At 41.0% G+C, this 17,491-nt stretch overlaps 1 protein-coding gene across 2 annotated transcripts in view; it reads left to right on the top strand.

Moving 5' to 3' along the window:
• KIF1B (kinesin family member 1B) overlaps positions 1-17,491 on the top strand; it is a 135,078-nt gene that overhangs the window by 93,159 nt on the left and 24,428 nt on the right. For both annotated transcript variants that reach the window (XM_024749699.1, XM_024749698.1), the window contains 9 exons: positions 5,819-5,937; positions 6,920-7,005; positions 7,352-7,481; positions 7,657-7,819; positions 10,836-10,926; positions 12,702-12,820; positions 13,480-13,535; positions 15,654-15,762; positions 17,110-17,176. In XM_024749699.1, coding sequence (XP_024605467.1) covers positions 5,819-5,937; positions 6,920-7,005; positions 7,352-7,481; positions 7,657-7,819; positions 10,836-10,926; positions 12,702-12,820; positions 13,480-13,535; positions 15,654-15,762; positions 17,110-17,176 — 940 coding nt within the window. The remainder of the gene's footprint in view (positions 1-5,818; positions 5,938-6,919; positions 7,006-7,351; positions 7,482-7,656; positions 7,820-10,835; positions 10,927-12,701; positions 12,821-13,479; positions 13,536-15,653; positions 15,763-17,109; positions 17,177-17,491) is intronic.

The raw sequence follows: 17,491 nt of genomic DNA, 5'->3' as shown, positions 1-17,491 counted from the left end.
GGGACCATAATGCTTTCCTTACTTTATGACTGTTTCCGTCCTCTTCTGAGAGGGTCGGAAGTTGGAATCAAGTTTTTATCCACAAACTGCTTGGTCCTGATGCCAGTCTTGCAGCTTCTCACGCTGCTCACTTTGTTCTACATTATCACACATGAGGAATAGGTAGCTTCACCCTATGTGGTGTGGTGGAAAGGACACCGACCTAACTTAGGACAAGCAACTAAAATGGAGACCTGTTAGGTTCTGAAGTATAAACTGAAGAGTTAGGTAGGGAGAAGAAAAAGCATTAAAGATCTTTTTCATCTTTTGTATTCTTTCATCCACACTAGCAAAATGAATATCCTGGTTCTACTCAGAGTTCTACTCAGAAGCATTTGTATTTTGAGCCAGTTGTATGAAAATTCCACGTAATGTGGAAATTCTCTGCGTTAAGATATATGTATTTTCTCTCATTTTAATCATATCAGATTTAAGTGTAGGTATAAGGCAATCAACTCTACTTTGATTTTCAAATAAATTATTTGTGGAGCTGTGGCTCAGGAATTGACCTTTCCATTTCTTTGGGTTCCCAGGTTCTAAAACTGACTTTGCTTTGCAAGAAAAGTATTAGGGGAGAAGGTGAAATCATAGCAGTCAGCAGAGTGAAGGATAGCTCTTTATTTTCACCCTCGACTGCATTTCTTACCTACAAACAATTTGTAATAATGCAACATCACCCAGTTACGTACCAGTCATTCTCTGTGTAAGAGGAGTAACTTCTGTGCTGTTTTTGTGATTCACGGGATTAGATTTCCCATATTGGCACATAATTGCAAATACAATTTACTTATAAAATTTTCCAGTTTTTTGTAAAATTCCATTTATAGGTTTTGATTCATGGCCTTGGCTGCCTCTGGTGAATTTTTATATGAAAATTAAAAGAGCTTGTCCCTTTAGCTATTCTCTTATGGCATGCTGGGATGTTATGAATCATCCATCGTCATTTGGGATGAAATGTAAAGTATTTAGGCTAGTGTTCTGGGTTAAAAGTCTCCTGGTTATTCTGTGACCTAAGTACCTGAACTGACATTCTTTCTGTAACTGATCATAATTATGCTGGTTTTTATTATCTTTATGTTGACAGAATTTGTTACCCTTTTTATGTAACTTCATAGAACTTTATGCTAATACATCCTTTACATCTTCCCCTCTCTCGTCCCTGTTCTCTTTCAGTCTGCTAGGTCAAGGTACAAGGATTCTCAAGAATGAAGAATAATTATAAAAATTCTAATTTAAAAAACTTCATAAGAGAACGAGAACATGTATAGAGCCCAAAGCATTGATTCTGGACCAAAGCCTATGTTATAATAATAAGACAAGGAGCTGTCTAGTGACTGTGCAGTTGTGTGGTCACAGTGCCGAGGCACACACCACTGCCGTTGAATTATAGAATTCTCTCTTCTAAACAGGGAACTTTACAAGAATACTTCCTATTCTTCCACTTTTGGAGTAGCCGTTGCCATAGACAGAAAGGAGATTCTTCTTTAACGTTTGCGCAGACAGTACTTTATGTACTGTTTAATGGCCAAGGCATTGAACGCGGGCAGTGGCTGGAATGTAATTAAAAACAGGGGTTCTTGTTTTTGAGTAGCTACTTTTAAGTATAAAAATAGCTATACAAATTAAATATGGTTAGGAATCTAAACATGTCCTATATAGTTAATATCCATCATGAGTATGGCTTTGAAAAATCAACCTAATATAAAGTTGAATGGCTTTGCTTCTCTACCTCTGGTTTAACCCATTTTTCTGGAAAAATCTTCCACTTCTACTTAAAGATAGAGGACAGATCACTTTCCCATTCACTTATGTACATAGATGTTCAGTCACTCACCAGATATTTATTGACCAGACATGGTTCCTGCCCTCCTGGGTTTTCAGTCTGGTGGGTGAGACAGACAAATAATTACATAAATAAATGGAAATCATAGCAATGATGGAGTTGTGTGTTACTGAGATCATAAAACACTAGGGGGACCTGTCATAAGAGAGTGGTATTTGGAATATGATGTGAAATCAAAGGCATGAGGTGGGTAGAAGAGCTCAGAGAGGACAGCAGACAGGGGACGAGCATATACGATGGCTCTTTAATGACCAAGGCATTGAACGCAGGCAGTGGCTGGAATGCCAGTGAGAAATGAAGGTGGTCTGTATGTGTGCTGACGTTGAAAGTGAAATTATCCATTTGGTACCTTATGCCAAATTCGTAGTCTTTAAACTCTATCACAGTAGTTGATGTTTGAGACTCTTGTTTGTAATCCTTTTTAGACTTTTCTTTTAAAAATGTTTGTACAACGGAGCTTTATCCCTCTTTTTTAGCATTGCCCTCCCCCACCTTTGGAGCAGACTGAAAGGGAAGTAGACATCATTTGATCTGATTCAGTGTCCACTTGCAATTATTTTTGTTATACTTTCATTCATGTTTCATTTATGGTCTTTCAGTTTTATTAACATTTGTTTTTCTGTGGTGTATTTTGTCAATTTTCAGAATTGTTTTCATTACTTGGAGTTGAAATCCCAAGAATCCGCTCCATCTTCCTTTTCTTTGTTTTAAAGTAGATTCAGAGCAGGAAAAGGTGCAGACATGCATACAGGCATACCTCGGAGATATTGCCGGTTTGTTTCCAGACCACTGCAATAAAAGCAAATATTGCTATAAAGCCAGTCACGTGCCTTTTTTGGTCTCCCAATGCATATAAAAGTTATGTTTACATTACATTTGGTCTATTAAGCATGCAAAGCATTATGTCTAAAAAAACCAATGTATGTACCTTAATTTAAAAATACTTTATTGCTAAAAGGAATATGCTAGCCATCATCTGAGCCTTCAGTGAAGTAGGCTTTTTGCTGGTGGAGGTTGCTGTTTGATAGCATCTAACCCACAGCAGAACTTTCAAAATTGGAGTCAGTCCACTCAGACGCTGCCATTGCTTTATCAGCTGTGTTTATGTAATATTTTAAATCCTTTGTTGTCATTTCCTAGCATCTTCACTGGAAGTAGATTCCATCTCAAGAAACCACTTTCTTTGCTCATCCATAAGAAGCAACTCTTCACCCATTAAAGTTTTATCATGAGACTATAGTAATCCAGTCCCATCTTCAAGCTCCACTTCTAATTCTTGTTCTCTTGCTATTTCTACCATGTCTGCATTTACTTTCTCCACTGAAGTCTTAAATCCCTCAAAGTCATCCATGAGGGTTGGAGTCAGCTTCTTCCAAACTCCTGTTAATATTGATGATATTTTGACTTCTTCCCACAAATCCCAGATGTTCCTAATGGCACCTACAATCCTTTCCAGATCCATCAAAGAAGTCACTGTCTATGGCAGCTGTAGCCTTACACAATGTATTTCTTAAATAACAAGACTTGAAAGTCAGAATTACTCCTTGACCCATGGGCTGCAGAATGCGTGTTGTGTTAGCAGGCACGAAAATATTAATCTCCATCAGAGCTCTTGGGTCACCAGGTGCATTGTCAGTGAGCAGTAATATTTTGAAAGGGCTCTTTTTTTTTTTTTTTTTTGCCCTGAGCAGTCGGTCTCAACAGTGGGCTTAAAATATTCAGTAAACCATGTTGTAAACAGATGTGCTGTCATCTAGGCTTTGTTGTTTCATTTATAGAAAACAGGCAGAGTAGATTTAGCATAATTCTTAAAGGCCCTAAGATTTTCAGAATGGTAAACGGTCATTGGCTTCAACTACAGGTCACTAGTTGCATTAGCCCCTAACAAGAGAGTCAGCCTGTCCTTTGAAGCTAGACATTTACTTCCCTCTAGCTCTGAAAGTCTTAGATGGCATCTTCCTCCAATAAAAGGCTGTTTCATCTACACTGAAATTCTTATTCAGTGTAGCCACCTTCATTAATTAACTTAGCTGGGACTTCTGGATACTTTGCTGCAGCTTCTACATTAGCACTTCTGCTTCCCTTTGCACTTTTATGTTATGGAGACGACTTCTTTCCTTAAACATCATGAACCAACCTCTGATAGCTCCAAACTTTTCTTCTGTAGCATCTTTACCTCTCTTGGCCTTCATAGAACTGAAGACAGTTAGAGCCTTGCTCTGGATTAGACTTTGGCTTAAGGGAATGTTGTGGCTGTTTTGATCTTCTATCCAGACCACTAAAACTTTCTCTATATCATCAATAAGGCTTTTTTGCTTTCTTATATCACTTGTGTATTCACTGGAGTAGCACTTTTAATTCCTTCAAGAGCTTCTCCTTTGCAGTCACAACTTGTCTGACTGGCACAAGAGGCCTTGCTTTCAGCCTGTCTCAGCTTTCAACATGCCTTCCTCACTAAGCTTAGTTAGTTATTTCTAACTTTTGTGTTCAGGTAAGAGACATGAGACTCTTCCTTTCACTTAGACACTTAAGAGGCCATTGTAGGGTTATTAACTGTCCTAATTTCAGTATTGTTGTGTCTCAGGAAATAGGGAGGCCCAGGGAGAGGGAGAGAGACGGGGGAGTGGCCTGTTGGAGCAGTCAGAACACACATTTATCGGTTAAGTTCAGTGTCTTGTATGGTTGCAGTTTGTGGCACCTCTAAACAATTACAACCGTAACGTCAAAGATGACAGATGACCATAAAAAAAAAAAATGAAAAAGTTTGAAATAGTGTGAGAATTACCAAAATGTGACACAGAGTCATGAAGCAAGCAAATGTTGGAAAAATTTCACCTTGCTGGAGACAGGGTTGCCACAAACCTTCAACTTGTAAAAAATGCAATATCTGCAAAGCGTAAGAAAGTGGAATACGATAAAACGAGGTATGCCTGCATGTGTCACATTTAGTTATGTGTGATTTCTTGATGCAAATGTTTACTCTTTGTCTTGTCTTGTCTTCAAAGATCAGCATATACCAAGTGGGAAGACAGGAATAATAGTAGGAACTAGATTCTATTTCCCACCCACTAATTGGAATGAACACCCAAGCTTTGTGATAACCGGTTTGTGTTGCTTAAAAATAGTCAATAGCTACAAAATAATGAAAGAAGAAAAAAAGAGAACAAATGTGATACGACTTTGCTAGTTCATTTGAAGTTGAAAAGTGTTAGGTCTTACCTCGTGTATATGCATTTCTGAATAAAGTTTTGAACCCTAGAAGCAAAAGCAACCCTTTAGGGATCAGCTGTCTCCTTCTCCCTTAGCATTTATCTTGATGTCCATCCAGAGTCTCTTAAGCTCACTAACAAAGAAATTTCTGGCTACATGGCCTTTCTGCCCATATGTGTCAGTCACCCTGCCTAAAGATCATGGTCGTTTCTTAGGGTGAAAATAAAGACCCGCAACGTTGTGAATTGAAATCTATTTTAGAGTTATTGACTGTATTTCAGTCACATTTCTCTGACCATTTTTGTCTGCTGATTTCTGTATTATCTATTGGGGAAAACAAAACAAAAACCTCTTTGTAATTAGTTACATTAAAAGGTTAAACTCCTTAATGGGCTCCCTTTTCCCACTCGTAGCAGTATTTGTAGAGGAGTATCTTGGAAGTCTACTTCCAGTGGTCACTCTACCTATGGTAGTAATTCTTATAGGGAGTAATTTGGTGTACGTTGGTCTTTTCCACTGCTTTACCAAGCATTTGCATTTGTTTATATGTTATGTATTCTGAAAAAGCAACAGGAGGCAGTCTGAGAGTACAGAACATAGAGGTGACCTTAAGACAGGGCCCAGAAGCCAGCTCACAGTTTCATGAAGGTATTCTCAGTAAATCTGAAAGCCACCTTCTCTACCTGTGGGATGCTCAGATGTCTGTCTCCTGGTTTCTGTCTCTAGAGCATTTGTTTACCTGAGCAACCTGCTGTACCCCGTGCCCCTGATTCACAGGGTGGCCGTTGTCAGTGAGAAGGGCGAAGTGCGGGGATTTCTCCGTGTGGCTGTGCAGGCCATCGCAGGTAGGCGCCCCTCTTCTGAAATGAGGGCCATGGGTCCTCTGCCTCGAGACAAAGGAGGCCAGTTCCATAAGGGCCGCGCTTCAGTGCAGACTGAAGAAAGCCTTTATTGCTTCCTTTCTAGCTGCTGTTCCCAAGTATCATGAGTAGATCCTGTTTGGTTTGGGCTACTGCTGTTTTGGAATAATGGGGTAAAGGGATCTCTTTAACATGAAGAACAACCCTTGGGTTACCTTTATAAAAGTCATTTGCATTTTAAATGATGTACCTTAACTGCTTCAGAAATAACAGGATTTTCAGACGGTTTCTTGCCTAATTTTCTGTCAGGATACTTCTGCTAGACGTTTCTGTACTTTGGCTGCTGTTGTGCAATGTGTGGATCAAGATGTTGACACTTTATACTTTTTTCCAAGCTGCAACCTACATTCTGAAGAAAGAATGTGGCTGTTTCCTGTAACGTTTCTGTTCTAGTTTCCAACTGCTGTGCTGTGTTTAGTGACCTCTTTCAGCCTTTCCCCGTGGAAATGCATGATAGTCACCAGCGTTGAGCTATGGAGGTCTTCCCAAGTACAGTCTAATGTTTTCAAATATTTATTGAGTGTTATTGAATATAATCTTGTCAAGTGAAGGGATCAGTATTTCTAAGTATGACATTTGAACAACATCAAGAATGAAACCGATCCTTTATTCATTAGTTTCATTCGAGCTAAGGAGGTGGTAAGTTTACTTGAGTAGAGTTGGAAGCAGCCTATTTGACTTTACTGCTTTGGTCTCTTTCTTTCTCACGCAAAAGACTTGTTCTTTACTGTCTCCTCTTGTATTAAAGTTTGAGAACCCTAAAGCCCACTATCTCCTATTTATTTTTATTTTACTTTCCTATATATTTTTATTATTGTAATCCAATAGGAGTCATTCCTCCTTGTCCCCATATGTAGTCTCATCCTTGCTTTTTTTTTCTTTCTTTTTTTTTTTTTCCTCTACTTAGCGGACGAAGAAGCTCCTGATTATGGTTCTGGAATTCGACAGTCAGGAACAGCTAAAATATCTTTTGATAACGAGTACTTTAATCAGGTGAGAAATCTGCCAGGAAGAGGAAAACCTTGTGGAAGGATAAGGAAGTAGGCAGGTTTTGTGAGGAGGATGTTCAGCACTGGAGAGCAGTTCTGCCTGGAACTAAAAAGTATAGGTTACCACAGGACAGTTAATAGAATACGGGACATGTCTAACAATGACCGAGGTGAGGGTAGAGGCCCAGCATTTATATTGTGTTGTATTGCCTTTTTCTCAGGCAGCTCTTAATCCACATAACGTTTCAGTCACTATTATTTGTTGGGCAAATAAATATAAGTTACGGAAATGGGGGGAAAATATGTTGTCATGCTACTTTATCATCTACTTACCCCTGCCTTGTTTTCAGAGTAACTTTTCTTCGGTTGCAATGACCCGTTCTGGTCTATCCTTGGAGGAGCTGAGGATTGTGGAAGGACAGGGTCAGAGTTCTGAGGTCATCACTCCTCCAGAAGAAATCAATCGAATGAATGACTTGGGTGTGTAATCAGAGTGTGCTATGATTGCATATGTTTTCAAAGAGGGAAAAATACTGACCATTGTCAAGGAAGATAGTTGCTTTTATCATCTAGGGATGGAGAGGTACACTCTACTCTCTGAAAGGTGCTTTGTGTGTTACTTGAACCATATGTGTGTTCATTTGACCCTCTTTAGATTTGAAGTCAAGCACTTTGCTGGATGGTAAGATGGTAATGGAAGGATTTTCTGAAGAGATTGGCAACCACCTGAAACTGGGCAGTGCCTTCACTTTCCGTGTAACAGTGTTGCAGGCCAGCGGAATCCTCCCAGAGTATGCAGATATCTTCTGTCAGTTCAAGTAAGCCGCCCCTTTGCTCTGCCTCCCTAGGCTTTTACCCCGGATGATGTCCTTTGTGCACTATAGAGCGATGTAACACTTGCCAGGTAGTACACTCTTGAGAGAGAAATGACTACCAGCCACTGAAATAAAATGCTTTCTTCACTCAAGATGGGAGTAAGAACTGGAAACCTACAATGGAATGAAACAGAGTTCATTGTGGCGAGGAGTGTGGCCACATATCCTGCTAGAAGGTTTGGTTATGGACTGTCGCTCTCTGCCAGGAGTGTAGGATCAGATCCAGATGAGCCTACTTACTAGTCTTTTTAAATGCTCTCCATGCTGAAATGTCTCGTTAATAAACAAGTATGAAAACGATGAATTATCCAACCACCAATTATGCTTATTTAATACTTGGGAAAGGGAAAATGTAAGTCATTTAAAGAGCAGCAAAATTCTGCATCCACTGAAAAAAAAGCTAGTAAGTACGTAGAGAAGATGTGACAGGTTTCATTCCTCATCCACTTTCTAAGCATTTTCTATCCTATAACCCTCTGGAGCTCTGTGCTCTAGGTACTTTCATCTCAAGACCTCCAAAAACATTTTTTTGGAGAATCTTTAAGTTTTAATACCCCCAAACATCAATATGTCTTCAGTACTTGGAAAGGGCCACAGTACAAGAGAATGAAGTCTGAGCCACCCCATTCCTAAAGCCCACAGTTTGTCACTGGTGCCACCAAAAGGCTGCTTTAGATTTCTGCCATTCATTTCCCCTCAGTATGTGCCTTAGCCTTCTCTGGGGTCCTAAAGCAGCATTGCTTTTTACATAGATTTTAGCCAAGTCCTCAATTAAATGTGATTATTACATAGTAAGCCGCTAATATCATTTGCTGTAATTTTAATTGATGAAATAGTATCTGTCCAGTATAGGCTTTGGCCATTTAATGTGTTTTTGCTAATAGCCTCAGTTAGTAACTGATGTATTTTGTGGAAAAGACCTACTTGGTTAACTGACATCTGAAATGGCAATAGTGGTATGTTGACTTCTGTCCTAAAGTCTCCTAAAAAGAGAGTAGCATCTCCACCTGGCATTAGCTGTGGAGGAAAGGGCATGTTGACTCATGCTGAAAGAAGACTCAAGTTCTTCTGAGGTTTTTATAAACTCTCATCTGGCCTGCATAGGGAAAACAGAGCTGTAGAGCAATGTGAATGATTTCATGTGTCACCTCTGTGGAACCTCAGGGTATTTGTATCTGCTCCAAGCAGAGCCTTGTTGGAGTGTAGATCAGAGATCAGCTGATGCTCATGGCGCCTCTGGCAGGCACACTGTGTGGTCTGGAGAGGAAGAAATTGGAAGAAAAAAAGGAGTAAGAAGTAAGAGAAGGAAAGGGAGAGAGGTAAGGAGAAAATGAAAAGAAAGAAAATAGACGAGAGTACACGTAGTGTGGAATGCTATAGTGCCACAGCGGTATGTATTATCAGTGATTTGGATGCCTGGCAGAAGTACACCACTGTCTTCGGGCTCAGTGAATTACAGTTGACCCTTGAGCAACTCAGGAATTAGGGCACTGACCCTCCGCACAGTCAAAAATCCGAGTGTGTATCCAGGGTTCCACCATATCCGCAGTTCCGCATCTAAGGATTCAACCAACTGCCGATTGTGCAGTACCCCAGTATTTACTATGGAAAAGAATCCACGTATAAGTGGACCCACGCAGTTCAAACCTGTGTTGTTCAAAGGTCAAGTGTAATTTGGAAGACTGGTAGTTCATGATCCTGGTCTTTCTACCCCCTACTCTAAGTGTTCTTGGACTTCCCTGGTGGTCCAGTGGTTAAGACTTCGCACTTCCACTGCAGACCCTGGTCGGGGGAACTAAGATCCCACATGCCGCATGGCACAGCCAAAAAAAAAAAAAAAGTATTCTCTTATTTCCATTTTTTTCTTGCAGGAGTGTGGGATGTCCTTCTGGTGCATATTTCTATCTGGCAGTAAATCTTTGAATTGAGTATTCTATAATTCTCCACTTCTTTTTATGTCAGACTAATAATAGGGAGGGAGAGAGAACAATAAAATCTCATATTTATGAGAATAAGTCAACATAGCCCACTGACTCAAATATTTCAGGAGTATTTTCTACATTTAGAGCCCTCTGGGAGACACTCACTGTCTTTTGGGGAGACAAGCAAATAAGTACATTATTACAAACAATGATATCATTGCTGTTGAAGAAAAATAGGTCTCTAGTGCTGTGGGAACATAGAACTGTTTGAGTGAGTCAAGGAAGTTTTCCTGGAAGAGGTGATATTTGAATCTCCTCCTAGCTGGTCTTAGACTCCCAGGCAAGTATGCTGTCCACAGGCTTTGATACTACCTTATAGAAGCTTTAATCTGCCAAATCTTTTCTGTACAAAATGATTTCACAATTTTTATTTTCAGTAAAAAACTTTTACAAGGGAATAGGAGTTCACTGAATTCACTGTTCATACATTCACATGGCTAAGTGATAGGGTTGATTTTTCAGTCATTTTTGACACAAAAGCTAAAATGCTATCTGAGTGATATGGAAAACGTTCTCTACAAGGAAACATAAATAACTTGACTCAGTTAAAGACTCTACTTAAGTAAGGTGCTACTTTCCGTGGGATCCAAGTTAGACTCCCAGGCAAGTATGCTGTCCACAGGCTTTGATACTACCTTATAGAAGCTTTAATCTGCCAAATCTTTTCTGTACAAAATGATTTCACAATTTTTATTTTCAGTAAAAAACTTTTACAAGGGAATAGGAGTTCACTGAATTCACTGTTCATACATTCACATGGCTAAGTGATAGGGTTAGTTGATTTTTCAGTCATTTTTGACACAAAAGCTAAAATGCTATCTGAGTGATATGGAAAACGTTCTCTACAAGGAAACATAAATAACTTGACTCAGTTAAAGACTCTACTTAAGTAAGGTGCTACTTTCCGTGGGATCCAAGCTGATCCTGATGAAACCGTTAATATGAAATTCACGCGGGTCTTTTTTTTTTCTCTTAAGCTTTTTGCATCGCCATGATGAAGCGTTCTCCACTGAACCCCTCAAAAACAATGGCAGAGGAAGTCCTCTGGGCTTTTATCATGTGCAGAATGTAAGTGACGTGGACGTTTTTGCCAAGTGTTTTGCGGGTTTGTGGTACCTTGAAGCAGCTGGGGTGAGGGCAGTCGTCATGTGTGGGGCCCTTTGGCTTTCTCAGCTGAAGAAGGTTGATAATCTAAGATGCTGTGTAGGGGGAGCTCTGTGATGAGAACAGACAGTGGAGGGAGCGGCCAGGGCCCTGAGCTAATCCTCAGCGGACAGAGCAGGCAGCATCTTCTCTGAATTACAGTGGGGCCTGTGAGTAGCCTGGGGGTTGGTCTGCCAATAAATCTTTTGTCGGTTTGAATGTAGTGAGTTGTTTTAGTGTTTCCTTCCTAGAATAACAAGCATGTTGCATATGAGTTTTGTTAAAGTTAATATGTTATTCTTTAAACCATAAGAGACAAATAATTTGGTTGCAATTAATGTAGAAACTATGAAATACATTTTGTAGCTAAATTAAGATTCAGAATCTGTTTCCTTGCAGCTGATTCTATGATTAGCCCTCTAATGCCCCTTACAACTCTCTCATAAGTGGAATAAGAAAACACACCTTCTATCTCTTCTAGAAAGATTTGCTCAACTCTGTGCAAAAGTCGTGATCCTCATGACAATAGCTAACATTCACTGAGAGCTTATTTTGTGTCAGTCATTGTTACAGGTGTGTTTTTGTGTCTTAATTCATTTAATCCTCACTTTTATGCCATATACTATCATAATCCCCACGTTATAGTTGAGATTACCGAGGCAGAGAGCACTCGAAGTCACTCACCAAGGTTACAAAGCTAGGAAGAGGCAGAGGTGGGGTTTGAACCCAGGGAAACGTGGCTCTAGCATCCAGGAGCTTCACTACTGCTTGAACAGTCTCGTTCTCTTGCCAACCATAATCCACTCCGTAAAATGCGAGAGGAAAGGGCAACTCCAGAAATGGAACAAGCAAATACAGAACACACTGTTTTCTTGTTTATGTTTAATTGTATAAATATGAGCATGCCTGTATATGATAAATATTGATTGGCTCCTGTGCACAAGGACTGTGCCTGACGCCACTGGGGGGGTGCTCAGATGGATCACAGGGTAGATTATGCCTCCGAAGAGCTTAGAATTATGATAGGGGAAATAAATGCATATTTAAACAGTAGTGATACAGGATATAGAAACATTTGAAAGGTATTCATTAAATGCAACGGGAGTAGAGAAGAGAGAGTTATTTCTACTAATGGGAAGAGTCTTTTAAGCTACATTCTTTGTTGGGGGTGGATGTTTTTGTAGAGAAAGGAGGTGGGGGAACTTCCTGAAGACTGTAGTGTAAATAAGAAAAGGTGGGTCACGCTTGGCACTGTACCTGGCACAGAGTCTGCAGTCGTGTTTTTCATACTGTTGTTGCCATTTGAGCTGGGCCTTGAAGTACAGGGATGACAGAGGTACAGAGATGTGGGAAGGCCTCCCAGGCACGGCTGAAGCCTGGGCCAGCCCTCAGGCACGGTGGAGGAGAGAGCAGGTGAAGGGAGCAGCAGATTGAGTCCAAACATTGTGTGAAGGGCAGCAGAGGGGCCAGAGGTCATTTGGGGCAGACAGTGGAGGGTGTTGAATGCCTGAAGCTTGGTGAAGTTAACTGTAGAACGAAAACCAGAGAAGAGCCCCTCTCTTTTGGTGTGAGAGGCCTTCATAGTAAAATTCCCAGCACATACTGGGTACTCAAAGTGCTGTAGTGCTGTTTGCAGCAAAAATGTGTATTTTCCTATAATAAATCTTTCGCTAATCTAGGTTGCCTTTATTCCTTATTAGATTGCAGTGGAGGTTACGGAATCATTTGTGGACTATATCAAAACGAAGCCTATCGTGTTTGAAGTCTTTGGGCATTATCAGCAGCACCCACTTCACCTGCAAGGACAGGAGCTTAACAGGTTTGGACCGAATGAGCAAAGATTTTTGTTATTGATATTACTGCTGTTGCTATTGTTGTTACTGTCACTTGCTGGAAAAGAAGAAGTCTTTTGAGGAATTAAGATAGGTAAATAACAGTTTTATATATTACCCTATGTTTCCATTTCAGAAACATCACCATCTTTCTTCTAAGCCACCCAGTCACTAACTGTAGGTAGAGCAAACTGAGTTTTGCCCAGGTGACCTTGAGTACTGTCTTTTTGTAGGAAGAGACTTTGAATAGGATAGGAAGTTGAGGTGATAGGGATATAACCTGAAAGTTGTGTATAATTGGTCCTAACCGCCCAGAACTTTATGAAGCATAAAGCCACTATGAAGCATGTGTCTCTAAGTGGAGACATCAAAATTGGGGAGGAGGACAATGATGGGGACTTCGGGATGATGGCAGAGTGTCCTTGTTAACAGAAAAAATTTTCTTATTTGTGAGCTCTGACTTACAAGGGGACTTTTATCAAAATGTCTTAGCCTCAGTTTTACTGTGTGGGTTTATATCTGATATCTGATAAGGTACCAGAGTTGAAAGTACAAATGATCCATTTTTAAAGGGGATTTAAACACGCCACTAATACCAGTCTTAAAGAACTGTTTAGTCTTGAAGAACTTCTGTCTTCCTTTGCAGTCCACCCCAGCCATCTCGACGATTCTTCCCTCCGCCCATGCCACTATCCAAGCCAGGTGAGCACAGCTGCATTCTTTGTATGATGTAAATCTCTTATTCTGAGTGACTTTTCAGATAAAAAAAATCATATTCAAATTCCTACTCCACTTCTGTGCATCCTTGTGTGTTCCGGTGTCCAGTAGGAACGAGAATTGTTGGCTCCTGATGGAAATAAGAGGTGCCAAACAATAGGGCTCTATATCCCCGCTGATACTGTGGTCTTCTTACTGCAGATTTTGATAAGCTCCGTGTTCCTAAATCTCTCTGCTTTGTGTGTAACTCCCTTTAACTGTCAGGTGACTGGGCACTCCTTGGCATACTACATTTATTCCGCATGTTCATGTATCCTGTTCTGATTTTTCTTTGTTTATTTTCATCCCTTTTCCTCGTTGCCCACTTGCCTCATTCCCACCCCGCCCTGTGCTCATTCTCCACCTCTGTGCTCCTCGCCTCCGTCCTGCCTTCAGACCATGAGAGAAAGATTGAGCTGATTCGGTTTCTCATATCTGACTATGTGAATGTGCATGTGTTGGACACATTTTCTGAGCACGCCAGTGTGCTCGCATCCTCCGCCATTGCCACCTTCCAGGATGAGGCTGACCCAATGCCGCCTTTTCTCTTTCTGCCAGTTCCCAGCCGCCAGACCGAGAGGGTACCTAAACGAGATGGTTAGTAGCTAAAATTGGCTCTGCCTTAGATTTAGAACCATCCTCAGAGGCTGGTCCTAAAGCCTGGCTCTCCGTGTATGAAACACCGACGTTTCTGTTTGCTACTTGACGTGCATGTAGAGTTCAGCACATTGTCAAGATCATAGCACATTTCCTTCAGAGAGGTTTTTAGGAAGCACCTTCTCTATTTATGCCCCTTTCATTTTTTGGGTGGGGGGGGGTGGGGGGGTTCATTATATTTGTTGGTGTGGATTCTTTGCAATGGTATTTTTAATTTTAAAGGATTTTTTTACTGGTAGCTGGCTTTTTGTAATGCTCTTGTTTTGCTTTCTGACCCTCAGATGCCCACCAGAGCCATTAACCCCCTATTATCTTCTTGACTAGCATCATCACCAGCTTACCTGGAATTCAGCTGGGGTGAACAATGCTGATAGGCCATGCCTCTGAATAGCGCTGTATGAGTCACACAGCCCCTTTAGATGCATTGTGTCTGTGGATCCTCACAACATCTTTTTAGATAGTAGGCAGGATATTATGATCTTCATTTTCTAGTTGAGGAGACAGACTCCCAGAGGTTGAGTGACTCAACCAAAGTTTCATAGCTAGTTAGTGGTTGAGCGATAATTAGATCCCAAGTCACTGGACTCACACCACTGCTCCCAGGTTCAGAGCAGAGAGCCCTCTTTGTATTGCCAAGATTTCAGAATTTCTACATAGTGTTTCAAAATGCCCACCACGTGGAATCTGAAATTCTTGAAAGTACGGGGGTTTTGGCTAATACATTTCATCAGTACAGATTAGAATATGGAATTCACATCTGAAGAAAATGGGTAACCAGATCATTTACAGAATCCTGTATTTACAGATGAGACCAGTGGTTCCCAAACTTGTCCACACATTAGAATCACCTGGGGGGGCTTCAAACCTCTCAGAGGGCTGAGTCCCACCCCTAGAGACTGTGATTTAATTGGCTGGCGGTGTGGCCTGGGCCATCTTTAAGATCCCCAGGTGACCCTCGTGTGCAGGGAGGTTCAGGAACCACTGGGTTGGAGGATGGGTCTTTCCCGCCACAGCAGCTTTGATGAGGCCCTGTGATGAGCGAGGCTCGCCCCACATTGCCTGTCCCACATTGTTACCGTGCTCTGCATGCCGCAAATGTGAGAGTCTAAGGAAGGTTTTTTAATGGTTTTGTGAGCACATTTACTCTGCATGAAACCTGTTTTCTCATCATTGGGTAGTTTGTTGAGAGGGAAAAAGATGCTGACTCTCCGTTTTCCTTGTTCTCTGAAGTTAGAGGTACTAATATAGTTGACGGTGAAGTTTCTCTGGCTCTTCTGCACTGAAATCTATCCCCTCACTCTCGCTGCCTTTCCCAAGTGTGTCCTTGAAGACTGACATTAGAGAAGCTTATACCTTTGCTGAGTAGACTTGGACCAAATTTTAACATTTTCCAAAAACTTTTAAAAGTTCCAGCCACCAAGTTAAATACCATGAGCAAAACCAGCCTTGGCCAGAGCATGAGCAAGTACGATCTTCTGGTTTGGTTTGAGATCAGTGAATTGGAGCCCACAGGAGAGTAAGTCCAACTTTATAAATTTTTAAATATGGCAACTTTTCCAAAATTAGAAAATGTCATTTTGAGTCTCTCGTCTTTGGGCTCACAGAACAGTGTCACATTTCAGTTTTGAACTGAATTTGGGGTGGGGAGGGTCTTTATATTATTCTTTGAATCAGATGTTTGTCAGAGAACTGTCTAGTATGATAATGTACCTTCTTGTTAGCAATAGCGAGATCGTGAAGAATGGCACTTTGCTATGAGGGAAGACAACCTGCAAAGTGGGTTTTAGCAGCAGCAAAGCAAAGGGAGTCAGAAGCGTATTGCACATAAAAGGGCCAAAGGGGATTAGGGGACAGAATGTTTCTGTAGACCAAGGTTTGTCAGCCTCTCACTACTTGGGGCCAGATGGTTCTCTGTTGTTGGGGGTTGTCCTGTGCATTGTAGGATATTTAGCTGCATCCCTGGCCTCTACCCATAAGATGCCAGTAGCACCTCCCCTCCTGCTGTGACAACAGACATTGCCAGATGGCCCCTAGGGGTCAAAATTACCCCCAGTTGAGGACCACTGGCCCAGATCAGAATGATCAGCATCAGCTTACTCTCTGTGTATGAGCTGTGTTAGACTAAGTGACGAATGTAATTACTGTTTATAGTTGTCTCAGAAATGCTTTTAAAAAACACAAAAGAGATCCCTCTCCCGAAACAGAGGCAAGGGGCTGTATCAGTTAGTGTAAAGGGTAGGGGATAAATGTTATCTTAATGATCCTCTATTTATAATGCTGGGTAATACCATTATGATCACCTCCATAAAACATTTATTGAGTTCCTACCGTGTGTGAGGTTTGGCTCTATCGATCCTATATAGAGTTGTCAGTAGTGACATTGCTTCGAGGAATTTGACTTTCCACAGACAGATCTATAATGTGATTATAACTTGCATTATGAGGGAGCAGTAGTTACAGTAAATGGTTTCTACTGAGTTAATTGCTTTCTGATTCTTAAAAAATGATCTAGAATCTGAAATTATCTCTTTCTTATCTCCTGACACTTGCCATTGCAGTTATATGTTATTTATGGAACTATCTGTTAGACAGAGAGCTGGGATTGGAGCCAAAAGATGTTACTGCCCTATGAATACTTCAGTCTAGTCAGGATGATGAGACATACATATGTGGAAAGGTTTACTAAATGCATAGGACTGTCCAATTAAATGTCCACCCCAGATGGTGAGAAAGACATGGGATCAGAGGTTAGAAAACAAAGACCACTGAGGGCTGGAGTGACCAGGGAGGACCTTGCAGGTGAAGTGGCACTTAGCACAAGCATTCTGTCTAACTGCTTTCTTTTACATTTCTGTTTTTGTAGGTATATTCCAGCTGTGGTTGATCATACAGCAGGCTTGCCCTGCCAAGGGACATTTTTGCTTCACCAGGTACTAATGAAGGAGCAAAAGAGGGCTTAGAAGGGAACACCAAAAAAGTTAGAATAAGAAACATAACTCTCTGTTTCTCTGCTTTTTTTTAATCTCCATTTCAAGGGTATTTGGAGGTCAGGGGACATTGCCCCATCATTTTGTTTTTCTCCTTTCCTTAATGTTTCTCAAACCTTGGCTTATATTTATTGATATATACCCTGGCTTTTATGTGTAAATATATATATATGGGTTTTTTTTGTTTTTTGGGGTTTTTGTTTTGCGGTACGCGGGCCTCTCACTGTTGCGGCCTCTCCTGTTGCGGAGCATAGGCTC

Source organism: Neophocaena asiaeorientalis, unplaced genomic scaffold (assembly GCF_003031525.2).
Source record: "Neophocaena asiaeorientalis asiaeorientalis breed wild unplaced genomic scaffold, Neophocaena_asiaeorientalis_V1.1 scaffold275, whole genome shotgun sequence".
NCBI lineage: Eukaryota > Metazoa > Chordata > Mammalia > Artiodactyla > Phocoenidae > Neophocaena > Neophocaena asiaeorientalis.
Note: the sequence above shows the minus strand (reverse complement) of the source record. Positions and strands in the feature narration are given on the sequence as shown.